This window comes from Panthera leo, chromosome D1, assembly GCF_018350215.1.
Source record: "Panthera leo isolate Ple1 chromosome D1, P.leo_Ple1_pat1.1, whole genome shotgun sequence".
Lineage (NCBI taxonomy): Eukaryota > Metazoa > Chordata > Mammalia > Carnivora > Felidae > Panthera > Panthera leo.
The window spans coordinates 85950782-85978370 of NC_056688.1; the positions used below are offsets into that span (position 1 = coordinate 85950782).

A 27589-nucleotide genomic window follows, 5' to 3' on the forward strand; every position below is an offset into this window, starting at 1 on the left:
GGAACTAACAGTTAAAAGAATTTGATAGAGATCCTTTTGAAAACCAAAAAAGTTCTCTTATTTTCGAGAGACAGGCAGACAGAGCAGGAGCAGGGGAGGAGCAGAGAGAGAGGGAGACACAGAGTCCGAAGCAGGCTCCAGACCCTGAGCTGTCAACACAGAGTCCGACCCGGGGCTCGAACTCACCAACTGCCAGATCATGACCTGAGCCGTAGTCGGATGCTTAACTGACTGAGCCATCCAGGTGCCCCAAAAAAGTTTTTTTAATATATGAGTATTTCTCCTTAATTACAGTAACTTTTGTGTAATTATGGTCAGTTACTGCATCTGCTTGAATCAGCATCTCTCTGCAGAATAGTTAAGATGGGGAGCTGTTCAAAGCTAAACTATACTTTTGAAAACATGACCGATGTCATGCATAGAAACAAACTTACCAAGACCTGAAATTGATATCATAGCTGACTTACCTGAGTATATAAAAAATATTGACCCTTTGATTGGTATCTTTTTTTTTCACTGTGTCAATATTTCTACAAAAATTTTAAGTTCCTAAGGAAAGTATAGCCTTGAAATAGAATCATCAGGTCAACTTTGAACAGACAAAGGGAAATAAGCATTTGTAGGAATCCATAATAGCTGAAGCTACAGTCAATTAAAAAATAGCATTTTGGAATCCTGGCAAAAACAAAACAAAGCCAAAAACCAACCCTGCCATTACTGTAACAGTGTTATTTTTCAAGTATGCCTTTTATGTATGCATTTACATGTTTTCATTTGGACCTAAATAAGAGACATCTTAACATGTTTAGGTTTGGACTCCGGAAATGTTGCCCTAAGATCCCTGGTCCAGTTTCCACAACGGCTACAATTTGTAAAACCTATAGTGGGAATAAAATGTGATTCTCTTGGGCTTCATTCAGTCTGAAGAATTGTTTTAGCAGGAATTTTATATGCAAGACTAAATGCTGATCAACAGAGCATAATATTGTATTCTGAAGTGTGCTAGCTAAAGCAAAATTAATTTTTTTTTTTCTTCTTTCCTTCTCCTGAAATCTTCTGCCATAGCGACTGCATTTGCCTCCAGACTTGTCAGACACAGTGAGCCGCTCGAGCAAACAGGATCTGGCAGAGCCCTCCAAGCTGCTGGGCCCAGGCTGTGGCGTGATGGCCGGAGGCAAGAAGCACCTGGACTTCTAGTGACTCCTCCTTAGTAGCTGCGCGCAGGATTATATGACGCTCTCATTATGACTGCTAATAGCTTATGTAAATATTTTTCTTAACGAGTTGACCCTCCAATCTTTGGAAAACAGTTAGGATTGCAAAATGAGGCCACGGTTCTTCATTTTCCTTAACCAACCTTTTCTACAGAAAGAGTAGAGCAAAAATGCTTTCATTTGAAAATTTTGTTTTATGCCCTATCTACAGAAAACAAATGACCTTGTTTTTAAATAAAACGTCAAAAACTCAAAGTGCCTCACAGTGTCATTAGTGTACGTGTATTAAGGCACTTAGTTCAGGGTGAAGTGCATATGACGGCGGGTAGCCTGTAAAACAGTATGAGCTTCGTAATTGCATATGAAAAACACTTTCTCTTTATTTCTGAAAAAGTCACTTGCCCCCAAAAATGCTAAAGTTTTTTTTTTTTTTTCAAAATGAAAAATTCATTTGCTAACATATGAAGACCATTATAAAATGATTTTGCATTTATGCATCCTGTTATTAAACTGATGAAGGCAAAATAATATTTCGGGATTAAGATTCCATTAAAGATAAGCAGTCTGCCATAGTGGTTAATAAATAAAGAACTTGAGTGACAGAAAGCATGGAAGAAGAAGTTGATGGTCTTCTGTTTAGTAATCCTAAACAATTGAAGTCAGCACTATGAAATTACGTCAACAGACATAATTCAGGAATGAAATTCAAACTGACGGCGACATTAATGCTAGGGGAAAGCATGTATTGAAGCCTGGCGAGAGATTTTCACAGAACGCAGGTCTGAGACAAAGCAGAAAAGTAAAACTAACTCAGATTTCCATTGCATCAGGTAAGCCCTTTGTGAGTTATGGGCATTGGTTGGGAATGTACATTTATCACCACATAAATGTGCATTTTGGAGCATATAGCATATCGAAATAGTTTCCATATAAAACAGTAGGTTTTTGAATCATAGTTCCATATTCTCAAAGCTTTTGACACATAGACAAAAAGTGAAGGTTGAAAAGTAACTTGCATTTAAGTAAAGAATCTCAATTTATAAAAAGCTGTTCAACATCCATTAGGAGAAACCGAATTTCCAAAATACATCTTCAGATATGTTCGAATAAATTTTGAAGCAATTATAACTAGCATTTTTAAGCAGTTTGCTTGTAATACACCACAAATTATACTTTATTTGCTCTTGACAACACTGTAGAAAACAAAGACTAGGTTTTTAAAACTGTCTAACCAATATGATGAATGTCAGTCACTTAGAAAAAAAACCCACTGTAGCATAAACACATACTGTATACAGGTTTTATTCAGAATTAGAATAATTGAATCAATGACAGTGATTTGCCAGGATGTCAAATCTCTCCATCATATCCTGTCACTACCAGTTTATTTTTTGTGATCAAAATCAAAAAGACAACTATTTTGTCACCCGCTATTTTATTAGTACTAAAAATCAGGTTTCTTCTATTTTTTTTAGAATGTCTGGTTTATTTTTTTCACTTCTTTTAATTCGAAAGACACAAATTCTTTCCCATTTTCTTTTCAAAATAAAGTTTCAGAACTGATCTGTCAGTTAAAATTAAAGGGCTTTTATATTAAGCAAAAGTGCTTTTAAATTTTAAAGCAACTTCAAAAAATCAATTTAGTCCATAGATAATAAATAATGTGTAGGTACTCCACAAAAGCATCGCTATGTCCCTTGAGAGCATTATGAACAATCTGAATAAATTCAAGTGGATATTTTAGTTGGGTTATTATTTTAATAACTCTAACCCTTTTCTTACCATCTTGGGATTCGCTTTGTACAAACACACAATGGAGCAGTTATATAGCATTTGACTCTGACAAGGAAACGTGAGGTCATCAGATATGTAAATCGCTTGTTCAAAATACTTGAGAGGTCATTGATTTACTACCCCGGCTACCATGTCTGTAAAATGAACACTCAATTACTAGTTAGTATATGCTATGCAAATAGACAAACACCATAAAACTTGAATGTGCATATTTGAACCCTTGTCTTAAACATAAAAAAAACTTTTCAAACTCTGTAAAAGTGCATGTTGAACAATAATAGTAGCTGGGCTTTCCAAAATTCAGATCCAAGTGCTTTGTTGTTCTCACTCACTAGGCAGGCGTTGTAAAAATAAGCTACAGAGGGATGTATATTTTTGTTTTCCCTTAGAAAAAAACCCACTCTAAACGTGTTTTCCTTTCTTCTGAAAACATTATCAATTATCCGTACGCTGATAACTTACTACATAAAAATACTGGTCTTCAGTAATGCCATAGTAGGTATATAGGCCGTTTTGATACATTACGAACTCCATTAACACATTTTTTTTTCAGTTATCAACTTGTCTCAAAGATATAAATATTTCAGTAACCATGCCAAACACAGTATTTGAAATGTCCTCATATCTTTTAAATGTTTCTAAAACTTCATAACCCTATATGGTATTCATTCCTTACACTAGAGTTGCCTTTCTTTAACGTGAGGTAAATACTTTGACTGCTTCACCCTGTTCTCAGGTGCTGAGGTTCTAAGACCTTCTGAATTTCTTCTTGGTAGCCATCAGTTACCCCTTTTCTCTCCCTCTCTTCCATTTGCTTTTTTCTCTCTACCTCTGGGGTCTGCAAATACTAACACTAGACAGAAAAAAAAAAATTTTTTTTAAAAACCCACCACTTCAAAAGGAAGCAACACTCTGCAATCAATTCCCTGTCTTTTAATTGTAAAGAATCAGACATACGCATACACATACAAAAGGGAAGGGGGGGGTGGCTATTCATTTGTTTAGAGCCCATTATGAATGCCAGTTCTAAAACATCCTGTTAATGCTTTCCAAACATAGTCACCATCAACACCACCGAACCTAAATACCCTAAGTACTTACATTTGGAAGTTTAAAAATGAGCAAGTGAAATCATTCAGGACCAGGCAAAAAACAAAAACAAGGAAACAAAAAATACCACAGATGAGGTTTAATCTTGAGAAACAGAAAAGGGAAGAATTTGTGTTTGGCCTTCTTGAGCCAAATGTCATAGAAGAAAAGCCTTTTTTGTAAATCTTGTTAACATTAAGGCCCAGAGCAAAAAGACGTAAGCAGAAGAATACAGACCCCACCCTATATAGCAAAAAATTAACAGAACAAAGCTAGAGCTTAATACTGTCTGAGTGAATTTTCGGAAACCTAATTCTCATTGGGGAAAAAAGGTAGGGAGAAATGATTGTGTAAGCCACAGCAAGAAGCCAGTTGCTTACCAGTTAAGAGTTAGGAAGCCCAGCTTTGGGGGGAGGATATTCTGGAAATCCATTGTAGTAAAAAGCAGTTTTTCATTCAGAGTAATTTGGATGTTTTGCATTCACTCAGCTCTAATTCTGTTCACCTGGTCTAAGTCAGTCAAGTTTGGAGAAAAACATACGCCATTAGTCTGTGACTCTACTGAGGACATCCCAGACAGATAGATGGCCACCATCCTGGAAGATGGCATCGAAGCATCCCTGCAGCGTTCCCATGGATAAATATATAAATATGCCTATCAGTAAATAAATAAAAATAAATTATTTCCACAACGAGGGCACCGCTTCCACACAGCGCCTGCCGTGCTGGCCCCGGGAGAGGGCCCGGAGCTCCATTCAGAAGGACAGCTCATCTCCCTAGGGCGAGGGCAGGAGGCAAGGCAGCCGCTCTGTCCTGCTGGACCAGTGAGCTTCTGCAGCCGGGCAGCCATGCTTCAGACTAAACCAGGCTGCGCCACTGCGCCCTGGCAGTCCTGACCCTCAGAGGACAGGTGTACGTGCCCGAGCACACACACACACAGACCCTCGGCTCCCGCGACGCTCCCCTTCTCGCGTTCCCAGCTCCTGTGCCCCCAGTGCCACGCCCAGTTCTCCCAAGTCCGTGCTCTCCCCACAGCGGAGCCTTGGGCCAGGACTGGCTGCCCGACCCTGACCCAAATCATAGCCAGTTGGAAACCGCCCCTCCTTGCGGGGAAAGAGTGAGCCAGCCAGCAGCTGCAGCACACACCACACGGCCCTTCTCTTGACAGTTCCCTGGGTACATGTCCCTCAGGGAATACAGGCTGCAAAATGTCAGGAGGTAGAAATATCTGCGCGGGCAACTGTACCAACAGTGCGCATGCGTGCACACGCCACTGCAGAAGTGTGCGAGCGTGCACGAAGGTTGACGTTGACGAAAACTAAATGTGCACATAAAAAAACTGCACTCAACCTCGGAAGGTGTCTTTAAATGTGCAGTAACTCTGGTGGAATAAAATGATTAATATATAGCATGCCACAGAGATGAATCACAATGATCTGTTCACAAACAACTCCTTAACCAGAAAATAGACGTGGAAAGAGAAGGCTGTTTTTTAAAGCCTCCAATTAATTTCTGTATTTCTGATCACTTGCCTTTGGGGATTAAAAACAAAACAAAACAAAAGAGCAGAGTACAATTCAGTGGAAATGTGTCTTTGTCCCCAGAGGTTTCTGCCTGTGCAAGCATTTCTTCTAGACCGCCAGAACCCCCAGCCTTTGACTGAACTTTGCAGAAAACTTATCTATATTGACTTATATGTTGCACAGGACAGAAATAAAAGTCTCAGACAGGCCTTTTTCACCCAACAAAGGCTTATTTTTTTCCATCCTTTGCTTGGGCTCAAGCACTCCTGCCCTGCGTGCCGCCACTTTAAACATGATCAGATCTGTGCTTCATTGCAAATAACAACTGACCAACAATAGGCCCCGCTTCATAGATTTGGGAATGTTTGGCTTAAGCTGCCAATGACTGAAGGCCTTTAGCTCCGATCGGCCAGTCACAGTCCGCTTTGTTGTTGTCTGTTGATGTGTCTGTGCTCATTATTCCTTGACATGCAACATCCCCCCTCCACCCTCCAACCATCCACAACCGCACAGAAAGCGAGATTCAAATGGGAACAGCTGTAGTGGTTCAATGGGAAATGATGCCTCTTGTGCAAAGGGGAGGGAGAGGGAAGGGAGAGGGCCTATTTGAGAAAGGCAACAGCTTTCAGAGAGTCTTGTATAAGAAATCTACTTTTGAATATACTTCAGTGAAATCGCTGTTGAAACAGGCTGACAATGGAAATCTGCCCAGATTGAAAATGCCAGCCCTAATTCAAAAGACAATTCCCAGTTAATAGCTTGTTGCATTTTTAGATTATTTCTAGACTTTGAGTTTTTGCATTAAATGGCTAACCGGGGAATGTGACCATTTTTATATATGTGCGTTGTGGGTACAAATGGGCACAGATCTACACACGGCTTTAAGTGGGTTTTTTTTTTTTTTTTTTCCGAACACATTTGTAATTAATGAAGCGGTAAGAACTATTTCTTTAAGAACTATCAGGATATAAAATAGAGTATGTATGAAGGTAACCGTTTGTTTAGAATGATTATCTAACATGGAAACAAAATTTGTAACACCACACTATAAGGTTAAAAAGAAAATAGTATAATAAAGGAAATACAAAGGCTTTGGCATGGTTTTTACAATCAACAATGGTTAATTTTGATATGTAGTTGTGAACAACTTCAAAACACTTAAGTTTAAAACTCTTGCAAGCACTTTTAATTGATTAGGAATGAATTCTAGATGCACAAAATGATTGGACTGTGAACAGTAATACAACTATATCTAAGAACAATTAATTTTTGCCGGCCAAGAAAGAAACGTATGATCGCATGAAAATGTGTATAAAACATCTATAGAGTATTCTTGTCAAATATAAATGAAATTAACTTTATTATAGAAATCATTCTGAGGATTTCTAGGGAAGACAAATACTTACATTTTGACATAAAACAAATTGGATTTTTATCGAAGACACACTCTACCTTTTAGCTATCAACTTTTTTCTTCCTTGAATTTATATCTTACCCTTTTTGCACATAAACTTCATCTGTTAACAACCTTTGGAAAACCAACAGATATTCTTACATAAATCTAGTGCATGTTGTTCCAGGTTTAATTATATGCAAAGGAATGATACAAACTTGGAACATCAGTCCATAAACTATGAACAGATGGGTAGAAGTATTTGATATAGCTTGATAAAACTCTTAAATTCGTGGCAAAGCTTGTTGATCATGGTTTCCTTTTTTTTTTTAAACAACTTCATGACCAACACAGATCAAACATCCATCCAGTCTACGTTGTTCTTTTTTTTTTTTTTCATAACATACAAATGCCCATTTACAAATAATACACCAAAATGAATAAAAGTTTGGATACCAAAATGAAGATTTGTTCCAACTGATAGCGTGCCTTCTGTATACAAAGGTCCTTGCTTCAAGTCCATTCCCCAGTGGTACAACACAGGACACAATTGCAGATCTGAAGTGCTTCTAACAGCCATTTTCCTTTCCTTCCTGAACGCCCAACTGCTGTGTCCACATAGTCACTGACTGAATTAACACCATATATCTTTTTTTTTTTTTTTTTTTTTTTTTTTTTTTACTGTAATCTTGGCCAATATTGAGACATATCAGGTTCACTTCCAGGAACTTGAACGGGAACTGACACACCAGGGGAAATGAGTCCTAGAAGTGGATGAAAGAAATAGCCATGTAGAAATTCCCTTCGAGAGACAAGCATGGAGCATGAATTTATAGGTTTAAAAAAAAAAATCTCATAATACTTTCTAACATTCTAACTGTATTTAAAAAAAATACTTAAAGTCTCACAAGCAAAAGTAGAACCTTCAGAAACAAGATTACATGTTTACACATATCTATTGATTCCAAGTCCACACACACACACACACACACACACACCACCTCCATTTGTTTGCATGGCTGGAACTTTAGCATTAAAACTATCTCCAGCAAAGGGGGCGCCTGGGTGGCTCAGTCGGTTATACGTCCAACTTTGCCTCAGGTCATGATCTCACGGTTCGTGGGTTCAAGCCCCGTGTCAGGTTCTGTGCTGACAGCTCAGAGCCTAGACCCTGCTTCGGATTCTGTGTCTCCCTCTCTCTGCCCCTCCCCTGCTCGCATTCTGTCTTTCTCTCTCAAAAATAAATAAACGTTAAAAAAAAAACTTAAGTAAAACTATCTCTGGCAAACCAATGTGGTACTTCTTCAGTAGCGATGAAAGGCATGGAGGGGCTGGGAGGGTGAGAAGTCTTTTGACAACACTCACCATGCCCCTCACTCGGAGGCCCTCGCTGCTGAGCTCTGGCTAATAATCTCTCTTCAGAAAGCTGACATTCTCAGGCCTTGTCTTCATATATAACTTCTGTGACCAAATTCAGGAAAAACAACCTTGCTTTTTGTCTACATGGTCTCAAGTTACTAGTACAGCTTGACTAAATGTCCCCTTCTGATCAGTTTTCCCCCAGAGAAGTGAGGGAAACAGCAAAGAGTTAAACAAACCATCACACACGGCCAGGAGGTTCTTTTTAGAGTAACTTCAAGTGAAGTTAGATCACCTGGCAAAAGCAGCTGCAAAGGCCACCTCTGTGCAGTCTGCAGGGAAGGGCGGCTCACCTGTGGAAGTGGTGCCCGAGGTGCCCATTGGCTGACTGTTCATGTGTGTCTGCATATGTGGGGGGGTGTAGGTATCATAACTCCGCCCGTTCACCGAAGGGCTGGTGGGCAGCATGCAGGAGTACGAAGAGGTCTGGCTGGGGACTGGGGGCTGAGAGGAGAAAGGCAAACCTGTGGTTACCGAGAAGCACGTCACACAGCCGCATCCCCGGGCTCTGTCCTCCCCAGGAACTGTGCCAACACGTCTGATCATTAAAGGTGCCCTGGTGGAAAGTACTGGAATTCCGTATCAACAGTCGGGCCTACAACCAGTCCTTCCGTTGACCACCACTAGAGTAAAGTTGCCTAAAAGTAATATAAATTCAGACAACTGTCTAGCTAGATGGTTGGCACTATCCATAAAATTAATAGGGTTTCTGTCCATTTTCATCTTGGACCTCTGCTGGCATCTTCAGAGAATCTATAGCATGAGGACTTCCATTAAAACACACCCCCTCTCCCGCAAATCCAATCTATTTGGGAATCTAGTGACCCCCAAATCCTGTATCTCGGGCTTTGGGCAGATAACTGTAGACAGAGTTCTCCATAAAGTCTGCTTCAGGGACCTTGGGAGCCTTCCATGGTGGGACTCATTGGATTAAAGATTCTTTGAAGAGACACATCAGTAATGATCTCCGATGAACGTGGTTAGAAGCATCAGTTAATACCTAGCCCCATCCTGCGAATTAGCTGTGACTTCCTCACAGACCTAAAAACCCAGATTGAGTTTTATCCACAAAATTGGGTTACTGCCCTCTAAGTGTTTGGTCTGGTGGTATTGAGGAGACAAACCTTTCTCCTAACTGAATAAGAAATACACAGAGCTGGGACAAAATCCCTCATGAGCTTCCATGGGGCTATGCCAGGCCAGCAAGATTGGGATGGATTAATACAAGCATCATGCCAGGAATAAGGGAGACGATGGCACTACTCCGTTCTGCAAACTGCAGAAATGTTTAACATCTCAAGATCCACATTCTCAGAGAGGGTGACGCATTAGAGAAAGTTCAGAGGGAGACACCCACCCTTTGTAAAATGGCTGAAGATTTTGGTCAACAAGATGAATTGATGGACAGACAGACCAGCACACCCCAACTCCAAAATTCAGAGAGTAATTTTCTCTGAACAGGAGAATCATTAGTAACTTTTTAATTTTCTCTATGCTTTATAAAAGTATATATGTTTTGTTTCATATAAGTTGTGTAACTTTTAAAAGTCAGCATTTGAAATAAATTGACCCCACACCACTTTATAGGTGGAAATAACCTTAATAAAAGAGTAGCACCTATTTAATTGGTTCTAAATATTTTCTCATATACAAACTTTGTTATCTTTGCAGAAACCTAGATATTGCTACAATTTGCAAAACCGAACAAGACACTCAGTGGCCTTATTAAAGTCAGAGGATGAGGGGCGCCTGGGTGGCTCAGTCAGTTAAGCGGCTGACTTCGGCTCAGGTCATGATCTTGCAGTCCGTGAGTTCGAGCCCCGCGTCGGGCTCTGTGCTGACAGCTCAGAGCCTGAAGCCTGTTTTAGATTCTGTGTCTCCCTCTCTCTGACCCTCCCCCGTTCATGCTCTGTCTCTCTCTGTCTCAAAAATAAATAAACATTAAAAAAAAATTTTTTTAATAAATAAATAAAGTCAGAGGATGAGTGGTAACCTCAGGTTCAAAGAGGCAAGCAGGCCTTGAGGGCCCTGCCAGAATTTCAGCTTGCATTTCTTTCTAATTCCCAAAATCATTTCCTCTAGGCAACCTGACTTCTGGAAAATTCCAAAACAGTTGTAGTAATACCAACCAATGGGCTGTTAATCCCTTAATTCACATTAATTGCATTATGGCTACTAATATCCCGATGAAATAAAAATAAACATGTGAATAATTCCTCTGAAGTCGCTTATCTAGCTGCTCGTACATTCGTCTGGAGACTGGGAAACATTTATTTTGCTGTTATTTGGACTCGAAATTCATCAAAAGATGTTCAGTGGTGAGTAAACAATCTGTGTAACCCCAGAACTGCTTCCAGCAGGGGCTCACGCTGGCCAGTCTCACACCAGCCGGCATCTTCTAAGCATTGCACAAACAGGAGTCCTGGGAAAGTCACCAACAAGGCCCACCGGAAGGAAGGCCAATTTTTTTCCCATCAAGAATCCATCCAGCTCCAAAGTTCTAGTATAGTCCACCTGCCCTATACAACTTCCATCATAAAGGGCTAACCTACTACAGGACCTTGCACACATAGGAGCTGATAAACATTCGAGACAGAATGGAGGGCAGAGGCAGGTTCTTCACACCGAGTGAAGAACATCAACCTACCCAGGCAGCGAGGAGCACCACAAACTCATTACGTGATCCATGACAAAGACCATTAAATTTTTAGCAAGCACCTGCATTCCTTTTTTCATCATAAGCTGTAGAAAGAAAACTCACCATTCCTTTATATCAAAATATATCCCACAAGGCAAATATAAATCTTATTTCTGATCCTTTTTTTCTTCCTCACTGGTTTGTCACATATACACTAAATAATGTCCAAAATACACACACAGGTTATATATTCACTTATATGAACACATTAATATAAACCCGAATTTACGTATACTAACCCCTTGCTATCTAATAACGTGTCAGCATTATTTCCATTTTCTGACACCACTTTCACCAGTACGCAAAACATGCCCCATTCCCACCCAACGTTATCAAGCTAACATCTTCTCAGAGCAAAAGGCAGATTAATTTGGCTTTTGTGCTTTTTTTTAAGAGCACGAATCAATCAATCCATCAATCCAACTACAAGACTGGACTGACTGTTTTCACCCCAGCCTTGACTGGTTAAGCTAATGGCTGCAGTAAGAAAGGCTCCCAAGGGCGCATGCGTGGCCAGTGGGGTCTGCAGGCCCTGACCCGTTCTCCACTTCTTCTCTAAGGCACCCGGTAAGCAGACGGCCGGCGGCCTCACTTACTTGCATAGGCAGGTTATTCGCCATGGTGAAGCTGGGCATGGGTGGCAGAGCGCTGTACGTGTTTGTGAGGGCTGTGTCTGTCCGGCCCAACATGGAGCCAGAGGTGAAGGAGGAAACTGCAGGGAGAGAGACACCTCAGACAGTCATGCGGAAAGTCAGAGCCAGGGCAAACAGGTGAGACACACTTAGTGGCAGTAGTATTCAAATTACCAGGCGTGGTGGGTTGTGGGATTGGCTGGTAGACACTGGTGCTGAAACTACTGCTGATGGGGATGTGACTAGGTGTGTTGCTGGCCTGTCTCCTCTGATTCCTCAGTTTTTCTTCTCTTCGCCATTTGGCCCTCCGATTAGAAAACCATACCTGGAAATCAGATGGACAGGTTAGGCCTGTGCCTACTCCCAACTCAACCTCCCCCCTGGCACTTGCTCTGCTCCCCACCCCCATCCCCCAGTGACAGCAAAGCATTTAGGGGACTGAATCTCTTACTGTTTATGTCAATGAACGGTGTTCCTTAGAAGCACCTTTGTCTCTAGAAAGGGCAAAGCATGAAACCACATGTTCTCTGGGTACCTGTATTCTTGCTTCAGGTAGATCTATTTTGGCCGCTAGTCTTTCTCGGGCAAACACATCTGGATAATGGGTTCTCTCAAACTCTGAAAGAGTAAGTGGCGTTTTCTATGTTGCACCGGAACTATGCAAAATGTGTCAACGAAGCCCTGGATCAAACTGGTTCCCGCCTCCCCATTTCTGTCCCTTCCAACCAACTCCCTTTAAAATGCCGCTACTATGAACACTGACTGTACTTGAAAGAGCTATCCCACCAGAACCAAGTTAAATTTCCTTCGGAATGACATTCATTCGAGGACCCTTCTGTGGCCTGAATTAGCAAAACCATCATTTTTTCTTTATGAGAAGTCAGACTCTTAGTCTTTGAATTACTGGTACATGAAAAGAAGAAAGAAAACACACACACACACACACACACACACACACACACACACACACTGAAAAGATGCCCAGAAAAAAAAAGAAAGAAAGAAAGAAAAAAGAAAGCTTTTCAGTCCTCTATGCAAAGGGCCCTGGCTAAATTTAGCTCTTTGTACTGAAGATGTGGCATTTAGTTTGATTTACGGCCTCCCTACTTTGAAAAACTCCATCACCTTTCTCCAGGGCCTCAATTTGCTCTTGGGTAAAGGATGTTCTATTTCTTTGCAGCTTCCGCTTCAGCTGAAGTCGCATTTGGGCCTCATCTGAATCTTCTCCATTGGAACTGATAGAGTTGGTATTCTCTCCCCCTCCTTCCTGTTGCTGGCAGCCATCTGGAACAAAAAGAAAGGGACAGTAAGAGAAATCTGGAATAACTTGGAGCCTCCAAAAGGGGCCTGGGTATAGCCATAAACTCCAAGAGCAGTACATTGTGACAGTCTCAAGGCATTCCCAAGGTAACTGTCAGTCTTCCTCTAATAAAAGACATTAGTGACGTACGCTATCTTATCACCATTGTCTTTCTTTCTGTTTTCATCAAGAAGAGACTGTACGATATGGACATCACAGAAGGGCATTTCTTTTAATAACAAAACAAGTGCTGAAGTTTCCAATTACAATGGTCTTTCATAACTAACCTTGAGTCCCAAATGCCTTACCCATTTCCCCTTTCCCTACAGAATTTATTTACCTATAGCTCTGTTGGGAAAATAGAAGAGTGATGTTCAAGATTTCAGCTGATCTATAATCAGTAATTCCTATCGAATCAATTAGATGTTGATAGGTTTGTAGAAAATGCTATTAAGAAACCAAACCAAGCTTGTAATCTTTTTAAAAAAATATTTATCTAGTTTTTATTTGAATTCTGCACAGTCAATTTCATTTTAAAGGTTGTGAATTTAGAAATGCTTGCATTGTTCTGCAGTTTTATTCAACTATTGTATGAGTGCGCTTTGCCTTGACACCTATTACGAGCACAGCTGTAATTATATCATCACCAAGAACAGGCTATAATTGCTGAAAATGGAATTTTATATTTAGATAAAAGGACTGTCCATTCTTTGTAATGTGTTGCACCAGAGAAAAGTAAGATTTCTTTTAAATTTTTAACGTGTAATTTTAAAAAAGAAATAGTAGAGAGTTCACTAACTAGCTAAATATGCTATGCCGCAGCTGAATCCTTGGCATATCATTTAAGTGGTACATTTTTAATTAGGGCATTTCCACCACTTTTACTGTAATTTCTATCATTAAACAGGGGAAAGTTTTATTGTTTTCCCTTGCTGCTTCCAGGGCAAGATGTACACTTGGGCTAGCTGTATCTCGCCTTGCCTCTTGCTCCTGAGGCCACAGCCTGTCTGAAGGAAGGACTCAGCCCTCACCGGGCCTCCAGAGCCACTGCAAGCTGGGTCCTGGGTCTTGGGTCCTGAGGCCCCCAAGGGATACCAAAGGGGCTGCCCCCCCCATCCTAGAAATTTGGCCGGTGGCGGGGGGGGGGGGGGGGGGGCGGGGGGGGGGAGGGGCCTCTAGGAGCTCCTTGGTGGGAATCGACTTGGCCAGGAATATCATTTATAACCAGGAGACAATAGGCAGTGCCTTCAAAGAGTTCAGGGAATTGTGACAGGATCTAGTGGGATCTTTTCAGAAACTTTGAAATGTTTTAAAACCCCAACTTTCTCCCCCATTTAAACAGGCGGATTCATCGGCACTGGCCACCATATGGGCCCTTGGAGATCTATTGAGATGACCACCAACACTTGAATAGCGAGGGGCTGCTTTTCAGCGCTGCACAATGCCCCATGAGTAAGGGAAACTATTAAACTCCTGGGGCAGGAGCGTTGGCAAACTTTCGTGGGCAGAATTTTGAGGCCACAATGAGCGCGAACAACAAAAGGATTCTCTTGAGGCGTGCAGCGGGCCACATTGTGTTACAAGAAGCCCAGTCAACAGACTTTTCAGTGAAGTGTGTTAACCCCTCTGCTCTGCTATCATTAATCACTGTCCGAAGAGCGGTGGCCTCAATGCTATTTAGGGCGCTTGGCTGGGGGGATGGAGTGTGGATGGGGGGCCAGAGCAGGGGGTGGGGAGAGGCAGGAAAAGTCGTTGGGGACCAGGCAGGCTTGTGTGGGAAGGGTGGACGGGGAAGGCAGGGAGGATGGAGACCAGTTCCGAGGTAAGGAGGAGGGAAGCAGAGAGGGAGGATGAGGGCCGAGGGGGAGGGGGTTGGAGAGGAGGAGAGGAGGCAGGAAAAAGATGAAGGGCTCCAAAGAGACAGAGCCCAGAAAGGTATAAGAAGGACAGAAATGCCAAGAGAAAAAAGAGGCAAGAGGACCTAAGGAGACAAGGAGAGAAAGGGGGAAAGGAAGACAGAGAGAGACAATTACTAAACAGACTGGCTCTACTTTGGGTCATCTCCTGCTACTTCAGAGAGATGGAGAGGGGGTGGGAGAGGGTACTTAGTTGAAGGAGACACTGGACCCACGTGTGTGGGCACAAGTGTCTGTACTAATTTACTGCCCCAAGTTTCCAGGTGACTTTTCAAAGTGGAAAGAAAGAAGAAATCCTTCCCCACCCCCCCTTATTTTCAGATTCGGTGAACGAGGAAGACTTTACAAATAGCCCTTTTTTGGCCAACTAGAAACTAGTTCTGTGGGTTATTGCTTTGGGGAAACACAAAAATCTCCAACCATGAGACATTTAGGGACTGAGGCGCTGAGGAGAACACAATCCTACCTCGCTCTGGTGGCCACTCATGCCCACCCCAGTCCTTTTTCTGGCATATTCAATGTCACCAATTAAACAAAGCTGCCCAGGTCTCCCTCAGAAGACCCCTGCAGATAGCATTCTCTACGCTCTACTCTGCTGACATTTTCCTAATCTAAAACTTGGAGGGTTGCACTCTCTCTTCCCCACCCTCCCCCCATCTCCCCCTGTCTCTCTGTCTCTCACACGCTAAAGCCGGCATGGCTCTGACTTGAGAATTGACATTTAAGGGATGGGGAGAGTCAGTGGGTATAGAGAACCCTTTGGGAGGGGGGAAGGAGTGGAATGAGAGGCCGGCCAGGAGAAACCCGTGGCTGCAGGACCCCTCCACGACCCCGCAGAGCGGGCGTGCCCGGTTGAAAGTTTGTTTACTACTGTCAAAGTAGCAACTGTTCGCAGCCAGGCGCTGAAGGAAAGGTCACTCTTAGATTGGGCGCCCCCCCCCTTTTTTCTTTAGTGGATTTACCTTCCACTCTTAAAGCTTTTAACGAAATAAAACTAAAAGTTGGATCTCGAATTCTCCATATGATAAACCTAAGTGGCAGACAATTAAGATATCTTCTTTAAAAGGCGCCCCCTCGGAGCGCGAAAAGAAGAGGCCTTCAATGGGCGCCGTCCACCTTCCAGCCTAATCCGTGAGAAGGCGAGTGAAAGCGCCTCCCATTATCCCAGCCCCAGGACCATCTGACGCCGGGGATAGGATTTGTTTCCTGGAAGACGGAGAGGAGAAAAAAAAAAAAAAAAAAAAAAGACGCTGGGAAATAAAATCATTCCTTAGTTTCTTAGTGTCTTAATCAGTGAGGCGGAAAACAAGCAAGAAAAGATAGCAACCCGGTTGCGGCACCTTTTCAGCTCTAGAGCGCGGATCAAAACATTGTAGCATCTGTTGAAAAGAGACTGACTAAATCCTATAGAGGGCCTGGGTATTATGGGGGTGGGGGTGGGGGGGGAGGAGATAAGAAAAAGTGTCTCCGTGATCCCTAAAACCACCAAATCGCTGGAGAATTGGGGCTGGATAGAGTTGTCTCTTGTTGTTGTCAGCCCACGTCGTCACGATTTTATTCACCGCCGCATGGCGTTGATCAGATGGAAACCATATTTGTCTCCCTCTGAGACCTAACCTCGCCTTATGCTTTCGGAGTAATGGACTCTTTAAAACCCCAAAACGGCTTCCCGGGCCGGGAGAGGGGGCGAAGGGGAGGGGGGCCTTCTTAGCACCAAAAGGTCTGGGGATTCCCGGGGCGCGTCGGCCGAAGCCCAGCACCAGCGCCCCGCGGCGCCCCCACGCCCGGGACCTCGCTCGGGGGTTGGTGGTGGGCGGTGGGGGACCGACGCATCCTCCCCGCCGCCCCCCCCCCACCCAGTGGGGTAGGCAGTCGGGGCCCGTGGTCGCTGCACCCGAGCGAGTTTCTTGCGGGGGCCGGGGTGGGGGGACGAGAACTGACAGCTGGGGAGTCAGAATTCTCCAGAGATTCGCCGCCTAAAAGTTCAAAGCTCCTGAACTAGCGCCACCTCCCGCCGCAACCGTCACCACAGACAGGGTCGTGGAGTTAGGCTCTCGCTTCCCGCCCTCAAGCTTCCCGGGACGAAAAGCTGCCCTAATCGGGCGCCACCTCTGGTGGAAGCGGAGGGGCTGGCAAAACGGCTGCCCGGGACTTGTGTCTCCGCTCTGGAAAGCAGACGGGTGGACACGCTCTAGGCCCCAAGCTAACGAGAGCTCTTGCACCAAGAGGGCCAGCGCGTGGAGGCTCTGGGCTCAGCCCTCCCGGACCCGGCCACTGCGCCGTCCGCAAGAGTTCTCGGACCCTGGGGGCCAGACTCGGCGGGGGAGGGGTCACAGGGACCTCAGGATGCTGGGGGTTTAGGGGCGGACGCTGAAGAATGCCAAGTTCGGGTGTCTCCTGGGTGTGTCCAGTGCGCGCACGTGGGAATCCAACAGTTTCAAAGGTCAGGTGAGGGTGTGGTGGTCCACACTCAGCCTTGTCATTCCCTGTCCTCATCAGAGGCGGGAGTGGGCCTGGGCCTCCGCCTGAGCGGCACCCCAGGAGGCCGCGGGGTCGGGACCGGATAGGACGAGCTGGCCAGCGGGGTCGCCCAGGGGAGCCCGGGGCGCAGCGCACCAGGAAGCCTCTGCCGGCCGAGTGGCCGCGCTGGGAAACGAGGAGCAAGCGCTTTGCTCCCTATCTTCCCAGTGTCCGTCCTATATTGTTTTCTGCTCTTAAAACTGACATGTCTAATTGGCAATTGGTGCCGAATCGTGTCCAGAGGTCTCTTGTGGAACATTTCTACAGCTGTCTCCTTCAACTAGACGCTTATTCATGTCGCCTTAATGAGAAACAAAACGTTCTCTAATGAGCAATTACAGAGCGACAGGATTGTTCCCATAACAAATTCTTGCGAGTGACAGAAGCATCCTTTGTACCAGATATTTCGCATACTGTTACCGATTTTCCCTTCTCTAGCCCGGCTCCGTGGAGGCGCGGGGCACCCGGAGCGGGTCCGAGAGCGCACTGACGCGCGGGCAGCCCCGTCAGCGTCCCAGCGCCGCCGCCCCCGGCCTGGAGCCCCCAGGCTTCGTCGGGCTCCGGGGAGTGAGACGCCACGTCCCATTATCCCGCATATTATCTCCTTGTCACAAGGACAACAAATACCGATTAATCTTCGGAGTAAACTGTTTCCTATTCTTGACCAAGCTACCTCGGGGTGTGTAGGGGAGGGGAGAGCCAACCTACGCCACCCCACCCCCAACTGCTCCTCTTCCCCCATTCCTTCTCGTAGATCCTGCGAGGGTCCTGATTCCTTCTCTCCTACCAGCCCCCCCACCCCCACCCCCCGAGCGGCTCCGGACAACCCCAGGCCGGCTCCCAGTATCCTCACCCCACCTTTCTGTTCAGTTGCCACCCAGAGAGAGTGAGAACTGGGGGCCCAGAGGAACGGAGGGAATGCGACGGAGACGATGGTGTTGTTTGAGTTAGGAGACCACCACTTCCAGTGCCCTATCCTGTACTCTGCCCTGCATCTTGCTGCTGGCCCTTTCATATGCACCCTACTCATACTCACGTAATTTGTCAATTACGGCAAAAAGCAAAACGATACAATTATGTTTACCTCCCAGTCTGTCAGTGTGTTAGCTTGTCACACTTCTACAGCAAGGGGGCTCTCCGTGCATTTTAATGGCAAATTTGAATAGGGCACCAAGCAGCTAGCTCTCTTACACACATACTACTGCCCAAAACATATATGCGCACACGCACACCGGCCACATTCTTACTACTCCTGACATACACAACCCTCAAATGGGAAGGCCAGTGAGACAGTTCAAAAAATACCACCCTCCTACAGGGCAAGTGAGTGTGTCCCATTCTTCAAGCACAGACGTGGAGAGAGGGAAAAGGTTGAGGGAGAAGATGGCAAGTGGCTGCATATATGGAGAGTTTTGAGGATAGGTGCTTGGGCTTTTTACCTTGTGTAGGTTGCCCTGGCACAGAAGTCCCCGGATACCAACCGGGGCGGGTACCCCAGCTTCCGGTCTGCCCGTTCAACATCCTTAGTTTATCATACATGCCGTCTGCGCCCATCTGTTGCTTTTCGCTAGCCAGGTTGCGAAGAACTCTGTTTATTGATGACACCTGTAAATCAAACCAAAATCAAACCAAATGGTAGCGTCTCCAGAAGACAGTTGCCCTATCTTCAGTTCCCATCTCAGCACGCCCACTCCCTTAAAGAATGACCCTTAACACATTAAAAACAAAACAAAACAAAACAAAAAAAACCTCCCAGCCATCCTGGGACAGAGACACTGTGGACAGAATGACAGCCATCACTTTGGGTGTGGAAACTGAGTTGGGTAGGGAATGTGGGATGGAGAGGGCATTTGCTTCACTTCTGCTGGATGTCTGCAGTGACCTAATCTTTGTTAAAAGATTTCCTCAAAAAAAAAAAAAAAAAAAAAAAAAAAAAGACAGGCTTGGTTTAGAGCTTTCTTTCACTTTGTTTTCTATTAGGGCAGAAGTGATTGTTTGACACCTGAAGGAAGGTTCAGGCAGTCTGAGTTGGAGGAGGTTAGATTTTGGTTTTCATTTTCATTCTCCTTCTTCATTCAAGTGCCTTTCCCTGGGTGCCTCCACCCTCCACTTGAAACATGCAAATAAGGTGAGCAGTTCCCCACACTTGACTCCCATTTTCCAGAAGATCAAAAAAAGGTCAGCGTGCTCCTCTCGACACCCTCAGCTACAGAGGTGACATGGGGGGGTGGAGAGGAGACAGAGACAGGATGACACTGGTAGGGAGGAGGGGGGTGGGCAAGTGAAGAGAGAGATGGTAAAGAGGAAAGAGCATGGGGCTTAGGGCAGGGAGGGGGAATGTTCTCAGTGAACTTACACTTGGTATGTTATCGTTGGTACAGACCCCCTCGGACAATAATCTGTCTCGGATTTCCCAAGCAAAGATGGACGGGCACTCCCGCTTATACTGGGCTATTTTGCTTACAACTTCTGGAGTCGCTACTCTCGGTTTACTACCACCGATTGCCCTGGGTCTGATGGAGCCAGTCTCGTAATACCTGCCCAGAATTTTACTCACACATCCGTTGGACACCTGCATAGGGGAAGTGGACAGAAAACCACATTATTAATAATTTCAAGACAAAAATAAAATTGTTTAAGTATGCATTAAACAATGACAAGCTTACGTTTTGATTGTCCAGCACTTGGACTTTTGCATCTGCATGGGTCTATAACACAAAAATATACCTTCAATGGTATGAGAACTTACTGTAGAGAGCTTTTTTTCTTAAAATTACATTTGTAGCCCTAAACACTACAAATATGATGATACTTTCAAACAGTTTGAACTAAAAAAAAAAAACTAATTTTAAGGTTTTTTATAAAAAAAACTTTTCTGAAACATTGCCTGAAGATGCATCAAAACGAAGTAAGATTTTTTTTGTGTGCTGACCTTGCTTAAAGTAGTGCCATATTTTAATGAGCAAAGGGGGAAAATAAACTAAAATTTTACTTATTTTCCTTTAAAAATATGCTCAATTTTGTAAATGTGAGTTAGGTAAGGAGGTGAATAGCATTTGGCTTTTAAAATCAATAAATATTCCTCATGAATATGAAGAATGCAGACAAATATCTCAAAATCTGAGGTGAGCGTGGCATGAGGGAGAGGGAAATAAAATTATGCTGGTTTATGTAACTCAATTTATTATAGTTCCTAAACTGTTACCACAATAAATGTTTTTTATCAAATGAAAAGAGAAAGGTGTTGTTTTTTTTAATTCACACACACATTTTTTTTTTCCTTAAGCAGATGAGTTATCTTAAGTGACTGACCCAGGTTGAAAGAGATAGGGAAGGATACTGGAAGGAAAGGGGAAAGCGGGGAAGGCCGGGTGTGGGGTAGGGGCTGGGGTGGGTGGGTGAAGGGGGGTCCATAATTAGCAGCGTTTACAGTAAGAAATGAAGAGAGGGCGTTGAGAGTGGAGGGCCGCGGGGGCGGCGAGTGGGGCGGCGCCGGGAGGATCACCTGCAGAATTCGGGAAATGTCGCACGGCCGGGCCCCGCTGTGAGCTAGCTCTACGATCTTCTGCCGGGTGGAGTCCGGCAGTGGCCGCCCGTTGACAAAGACACCACCGAGCTGATTCACTCCGCTGTGACCTGAGGAAAAGGGAAAGGAGAGGAGAGGAGAGGAGAGGAGAGGAGAGGAGAGGAGAGGAGAGGAGAGGAGAGGAGAGCAGGGAGGAGAGGAGAGGAGAGGAGAGGAGAGGAGAGGAGAGGAGAGGAGAGGAGAGGAGAGGAGAGGAAGAAGAGTCAAGAGAAAGAGGAGGAGGAAGACGAAGGAGAAGAAGAGGAAGAGAAGACAACCACAATGCATCCTCAGCTCCCTGCCAACCCATGCCAACCTCAGTGATCAAGTCCCTGCTATCAATCACAAACGACTCCGGGACCAGGCAACCATGCAGGGCATCGGGCAGCCCAGCCCCAACACAGCCGCGCTGTGTTACAGATCCATGCCAGTGAGCAAGAACACACGCACCCCACAGCCGCTGTCACTCCAGCCCTTTGCCCCTCTTCATAAACACCCCAGCCAGCCCCTGAACCCACAAGGTGCAAACAATCGTTTCAGAAAACATCCTTCCAAAGATCGCCTCTGAATGGCACCACAAAACGTGGGCTCTACGGAACCCACACTGAATCTCCAAGGTCTCTGCATTGTTAGAACTGTTACAGCAAATGCTATAGCTCTTCAGCATTTCCTTGGACTCCACAGTCCAGAAACGTTTGCTGTCACACTCCAAACTCTGGTGAAGGCACCGCGCAAGCACCGGAGTTTTGTTTTGTTTTTTAATTACATATATATTACGTGACATTGCATACACATATGAAGAGACAGGAAAGGAGTAGAGAAGAACCACAGCAGCAGATCTGCGGCTGGTGAACCCCAACCTGCGCCTCCAGTACAGGCGTGAGGGTCAGAGCTCCAGATAACTCCAACCACAAAGTAGTCCGCGGGCTTGCAGCTGTGGGGCCGAGAGCTGGGAGTCCATTCACACAGGCCACAGCTCGCTGTACTTCCGCTGCTGAACTTGGCCTTCCACACAGCCAAGGACAGATATTAGCAAAAATCGGAAAGGGAAAAGAAAAGCAAAGGAGCACAGCACAGTGTCTTCTATCCCTCCTTTATCTTGTTATTCTCACAGCCTCACCCCCATTGTCTAATCTTAGAGAACCAGGAAAGGGAGTTAGCACCTCTCTGTAGCCCCCTCCCCAGAAACCACAGGCACACAAATAAAGCCAATTGCCAATTTCCACTTCCTTAAAAATCTCCAACCTGCAGCCCCGGACTCTAGAGAGCAGCCCTTCCAGGAGAAGACGTGGCTCCCTGCTCAGCTCTCTTCTCTCTCTCTCTCTCTCTCTCTCCTCTTCTCTCTTCTCCTTGGAGCCTCTGATAAATTGACTCCAGGAGCCTGAGCTTCTTAGCAATAAATAAGCTCCAAATATAGAAGAGGGGGGAAAATATGATGAGCCTCTCTGACATTTGTCTTTAAAATAAAACTAGCTGCACGTCAAGTTTGAGCTTAATTTCTGGAAATAGGCGGAAGTCGCTCCGGATCATGCATGGAAGGCTAATTGAAAAGATCAGTCGGGGCGCTTGTGGCAGCCTTGTCACTTTGTGACAGTGCTCCGCTCCGGGAAATTGCATCGTCACGACAAACGGGACCGTGATAAAACGACCCTTTCCGTCCCTATTTGTAGATCACTCAGACGAGATTGAACTGCACTCGTTTCCCCTTCGAGGGGAGCCGAGTATTCAGGGTAGCCGAAGGCTTGGGGCGGAGGGGGGCCCTCACCGACGGAGGGGAGGGGGCCGGAGCCTCAACTCGATGAGAAGTGACAGGCGTTTGGGGGATCTGGGCTCCGGCCGGGCCCAGCGCAAGCGGGGACATCGCCGGGACACCACTTCTCCAACAGAGCAAGGCCTCGACCGCGCTTCCGGTTTCCCCTAAGTTCCCTTTATTGCCTTCCTCTGTTTCACAACACCAGTCTACTGCTCGGGCTGCGGAGCCCTCCCTTTGGGCAAAGGGAGCCTTCCCGGAAAGAGAAAGGCTGTCCCAGAGAGAGACCGAGAAAGATTTTACAAACTTCACGCCCAGCCTGGGCAATTCCCAGCCTATGAATGCCAAGGCTTGTGAGGCCGCCTAATCCTAGACCTCCCTCCTTCTCCCCTCATTGCAAAAAAATAAATAAAAAATAAAAAATAACGTGCCCGCCACCTCCGCGGCGACCGTCGGCGGGTGCTCGCCCAGGAGACGCCAGGTTGCCTCTGCCAGCATCGAAAAGGCAGCGAGGAAGCGCAGCTCTAAGTTCCCCTTCAGAGGTTAAGCCTCAATCATTGTGTCCCTTCCCTAGGGACGGCTGGCGCTCTCGCCCAGTGGCGATGATTATGCGCCTAGAATTCGACCGCGAAGCATCTAATAGGAAAACATATGGTGTCAATTTGGATGCTCTGCGCCTCCCGCACACCCGGGAGCGAGCGGCACAAAGCCCTGCAGGCCGGCCCGCGACCCCGCGCCCCCCGGGGGCCTGCCAGCCAGGCCGCGGCGGCAAACGCTCAGCGCTGCGGCCCCGGCCGGGACCTGCCCGAGAGCCTACGGCTGGGGAGCCTGAGCTGCAGGGGGAGAACACGCAGCCGGGAGAGGTGCGCAGAAGCCTTTGCCTCGCCAAGGAAGGTCCCTCCCGGGCCTGGCAGGTTCTGCACAACTAACCCGCCTTAAAGCTCGCCACCTTTGAATCCTTTCCTGCGCTTCGCGCCCACCAAGCCGCGGAAGCACCTGGGGCGGCTGGCGCTTCCAGGCCTGATGGATCGGGCACTGGAGACCCTCCAAAGTGTGCGGTTCGGCAAGGGAAGGTTGCTAGAAGATTTGGGCCCTTCTGCACTCCTACTGCAGCTGAACCCTCGAACCGCTTCCAGACTCTACACCTCAGCACGGGCCTGGTTTCACTGGGCCTCCAGGCTCCCAGACTCGGGCTGCAAACAAGCCCTGCCACATACCAGCACCCACTACCGCTATCACTCCAGCAGTGCCCCCACGGACTGAGCAGGAAGGTGGGCTGGGGCCCAGAGGGCCTGAGCACAGAGAGGATGGGAGGCACAAGAGCCCGAGAATCAAACGCACTGCGGGCCTGGACCGATCAGAACCCTCACAGTTGCAGCTACCAGGGCGGAGCTTCTCCAGTTCCAAGGCTGGACACCCAGTCTCTTCCCAGACCCAGTAAACCTGCTCTGGCCGGTAGTACAGGGTTCCAGTTTACCACCTCCCCCCACCCCACCACCACCGCAGGCCAGCGTACCCCGCTCCCTTTGCCTTTTAGGCCGGTAGCTGGGGGGGGGTGGGGGAGAGGAGGGGAGGAGCCGTCCAGGGAGTGACTGGGGGAGGGGAGCCCCCACGCCCCTCCCTGACGGTGGTGACTAGCAGTCTTGGCTAAACCCGAAGGGGCCTCCTTCTCCTCGGGCAACTAGGAGAAGCCTCCGCCCCGCCCTGTTCAGCCCAGCCTCTCTCTCTCTGGGGTCAGAGCCCGGGCAGGGGCGGGGAGGGGGTATGAGTTACAGGATTTGGGGGGGGGGATGGGGTTTCTCTACCTCAGCTTCGCAAACTCTAGCGGGCTGTTCTGAAGGGCCTAGCCCTTGTTCTTCTAGGAGCGAGAGCAGCAGAGTAAACGTCTTTCCCTCTCGGGTTGCCGGGTCTGAAGGGGGGCGCAGCTGTCTCAGGTCCCCAGGGCCTCTTGCCTCTTCCCTCCTGCCTGGCAGGCCTGGCCCGCGTGGACACCCGCGAACCTCTGCGCCCTCCCCTGACCTGCCGGTCTGCGTGTCCCCAGCCCGAAGTCTGAGAAAGACCAGAGGCACTTACTGTTCTGCATGCTGGCGCTGGCTGGGGGCCGCGGGATCCCACGGGGCTCGAAAATGGGGCTCTGTTAGCAAGGATATAGGCGTTAATCCAGGGCCAGAGCCAGGTAGGCCCTACCTCCCAACAGAGGACGACCTGGAACCGGGACAGGAGAATGCCCCTTCTTGAGGAAATGATCCACTCAACCGCTTGGGGCCATCAGAGGGGCATCCACCTCTGCCCTACAGTGTATACAAAATCTACCCTCTGAGCTACAAATAAAATACTCCAATATCCCCAAGCTGTTTTCCCCAAACCCCTTAGTAGCTAACTCTTTAATCAGGAGAAACAACTCAACTTTGATTTTTTTTTTTTCTTCCACGTGAACAACAATGAACAAGTATTCTGACTTTTTCGGGGTTTGGAACCCAAAGCAGCCACCAGAACTTGCCTGAAATCTGGGAAGTCTGTCCACTCTTACAATAAAAGGTCTCACACATCTGCGCGCCCCTAGTTAAAGTCTTCCCCCTAAGACAAAACAAAAGGAGAGAAAGGTATGTCAAGCTGTGGCTCAAAAGCACAGGCCCATGGGCTCTCAGAGCCACACTCCCAGAAAAACAAAACAAAACAAAACAAAGCAAAACAAAACAAAACAAAACGTGCACCTAGGGCTCAAACTACCTTAGAACCCTAAATCCCAGAGTTATAACAACATTTCCAGCAGCCTGTCATGCAGAAGTCCCCACCTTTTAAAAGTAGCTGCTCTGGCCTGGCTTGGGAGAATTGGAGAATCTGACAAGTCGGGGAACCATTTTGCAAAAATATCAAGAACCAGTTCAAGGGAAAGGGGAGCACCAGAGAAACAGTGGCATTAGGAATCGAGGCCAAAGACTAATACCTGAAGTTCAGAGGTGAGGGGAAGGGGGATCTCAGAACTTCAGGGTGCCTTTGGGTGCAGACTAGGGAAGATCAGAAGGGCTGCAGAGCCCATACTCCTTCCTTAAGGAACTTCACCATCCTAGTGGCTCCAAGTCTCCCAGATCCCAACTCTGGTTACCCCTTCATCTTCCACTCTCTCCCTCAAAGCTTCCCGGTCAGGTCCCCACTCCACCCTCCTCCCAGGCTTTCTGGGACTTTGAAAGTAGCAAGCCCAACTTTTCCCCCCCAAACCTCACTTATTGTGATTAACTTCTCTTTTGGTGTTTAGATCTTCCCCCCTTTTACTGTACTGTGACACACGCTGTCTACCTCGCCTCACTGCTTTAAAAAGTACGAACAGGAGGGGGTGAGCGTGGTCGACAAAGCCTACAGGCAGCGAACAATGGCTTCTATTCTCCAGCTCTCCCCAAACCCAAAGAGCAAAACTGAGTCTCCCTAACCAGCAACACAGCTTCCAACCAAATGTACCAACAACCCACCAACCCACAAAAGGGAACAGAGGGACACTTCTAGCTTTGTAAGTCCTGACCCAGTGCGGGTCCCCCAAGGTTCGCCCTCCACCACCCCCTCCCTGCCTTACCCTAAGAAGAAGGAGGGGGGGGGGAAATAGAAAAGTAATTTCTTGTTATAAATATCTGGAGGTAATTGTGCTACTGGTGTGAGTTGTTAGGGGCTGTAAAAAGATACAACGGCACCGTGGGGAGCTCAATTGGGAAGAGAGAGTTACAATAAAGAACCTATTCAAGAGGTTTGCAGGAAAAAAAAAAAAAGAAGTAAAATAATTAAATAGTCACAGCATTATTTCTCCCTGTTTAAAGAAAAAAAACTAAAATATTCATTCTGTTTTCTGTTTTCTTATTGTGATTATTAATTTTGCCTGCCTACAAGCAAAGAATTCCAAGAAGCACATTTTTTCTCTTCAAGGCCATTCATGGTCTAATTTATTAACTAGCTGGGAGGCAGCTTAAATCCATAAAAATAAACTTAAGAGGAGGAATTTACCCAGCTTCTGAATGTGGTCTGGTAAAATTGGAGAGAGGAGAGTGTTACCTAGTTACCTCTAGCTGGGTTGGCTCCCAGGGCCTTCCTCCTGTCTCTCGGTCCCCACAGCCATAGTCAGATCTAGGACAGGCAGGAGAAACCCCAACTTCTTGAAGAATGTGCTCCCCCTCAAAGTGGGACTCCGAAACTGCAGAATAGTAGCAGGCAGGGAGAGGGGAGGTGGGCTTCTCCTAGAAGGGGTAAAACTTCCCGAATTCCTCTCTATAACCCACACTGTACTCAACCACAACTGAATGCCCCCCTCCTGGCCCATACATCCTTGAAGCCATTAAAAAAAAAAAAAAAAAATTCACTAGCTGATTCCAGAGAGGCCCAGCCGATTAGTTTTTGAAGCAACTGGGAAGGTGGAAGCATCTCAAGTTCCAGTTCTGCTCCATTCCCACGTCTATCTGAGCTAAGAAGCTACTTAATTACTTAAGTAATCGCTAACATTTAGTGCAAAAGCGACCGGGGAAGCTGGCGACACTGACACCCAGAAGCAGTGGTGGCTGGAGAGGCTAGAACCCTAGTTGCAGCCAGTGTCCCCCAGCTCAGCCCTAGGCTTTCTACAGCCCTAACCTAGTCAGAGACCCACTGGGGGGGGGGGTGGGGGGGAAGAGTCTTCAGATGCTTCAGAGTCCAATGGGGCCTTGGTCCTCAGTGGGGGCACTGGGCCACTGCCACCCCCATCCCCAATTCAAGCCTCAGCTTTCAAAAGCAGTTCTTTTAATCACTTAATTCTCAAAA

The 27589-nt window shown here is 46.4% G+C and overlaps 2 protein-coding genes across 9 annotated transcripts in view; one reads left to right on the forward strand and one right to left on the reverse strand.

Moving 5' to 3' along the window:
* ELP4 (elongator acetyltransferase complex subunit 4) overlaps positions 1–1469 on the forward strand; it is a 242706-nt gene extending 241237 nt beyond the window's left edge. For both annotated transcript variants that reach the window (XM_042903923.1, XM_042903924.1), the window contains exon 10: positions 1066–1469. In XM_042903923.1, coding sequence (XP_042759857.1) covers positions 1066–1197 — 132 coding nt within the window. In that variant the 3' untranslated portion in view covers positions 1198–1469. The remainder of the gene's footprint in view (positions 1–1065) is intronic.
* A 6222-nt stretch (positions 1470–7691) lies between these two features.
* Positions 7692–24896, reverse strand: PAX6 (paired box 6). Of its 7 annotated transcripts, none has more exons than XM_042905060.1 (11): positions 24887–24896; positions 21004–21134; positions 20165–20206; positions 20056–20070; positions 18938–19103; positions 12888–13046; positions 12298–12380; positions 11937–12087; positions 11727–11842; positions 8726–8876; positions 7692–7777 (listed from the first exon to the last, which is right to left on the reverse strand). In XM_042905060.1, the coding sequence occupies exons 1-11, from the start codon at positions 24894–24896 to the stop codon at positions 7692–7694; spliced, it is 1110 nt and encodes a 369-aa protein (XP_042760994.1). The 7 variants fall into 7 exon arrangements, with proteins under 7 accessions (XP_042760994.1, XP_042760993.1, XP_042760990.1 ...); XM_042905059.1 differs by having other exon boundaries at positions 19963–20070; XM_042905056.1 differs by having other exon boundaries at positions 19855–20070.
* Between the last annotated feature and the right edge of the window lie 2693 nt (positions 24897–27589).

Coding starts and splice junctions, on each gene's coding strand:
- PAX6 (XM_042905054.1), bottom strand. Junction 11,843..11,936: donor CCCACAACCCACCACGCCTG/GTAATTTGAATA, acceptor CTCTCCCTGCAG/TTTCCTCCTTCACCTCTGGC. Junction 8,877..11,726: donor CGAATAACCTGCCTATGCAA/GTAAGTGAGGCC, acceptor TTCTCCTCTCAG/CCCCCAGTCCCCAGCCAGAC.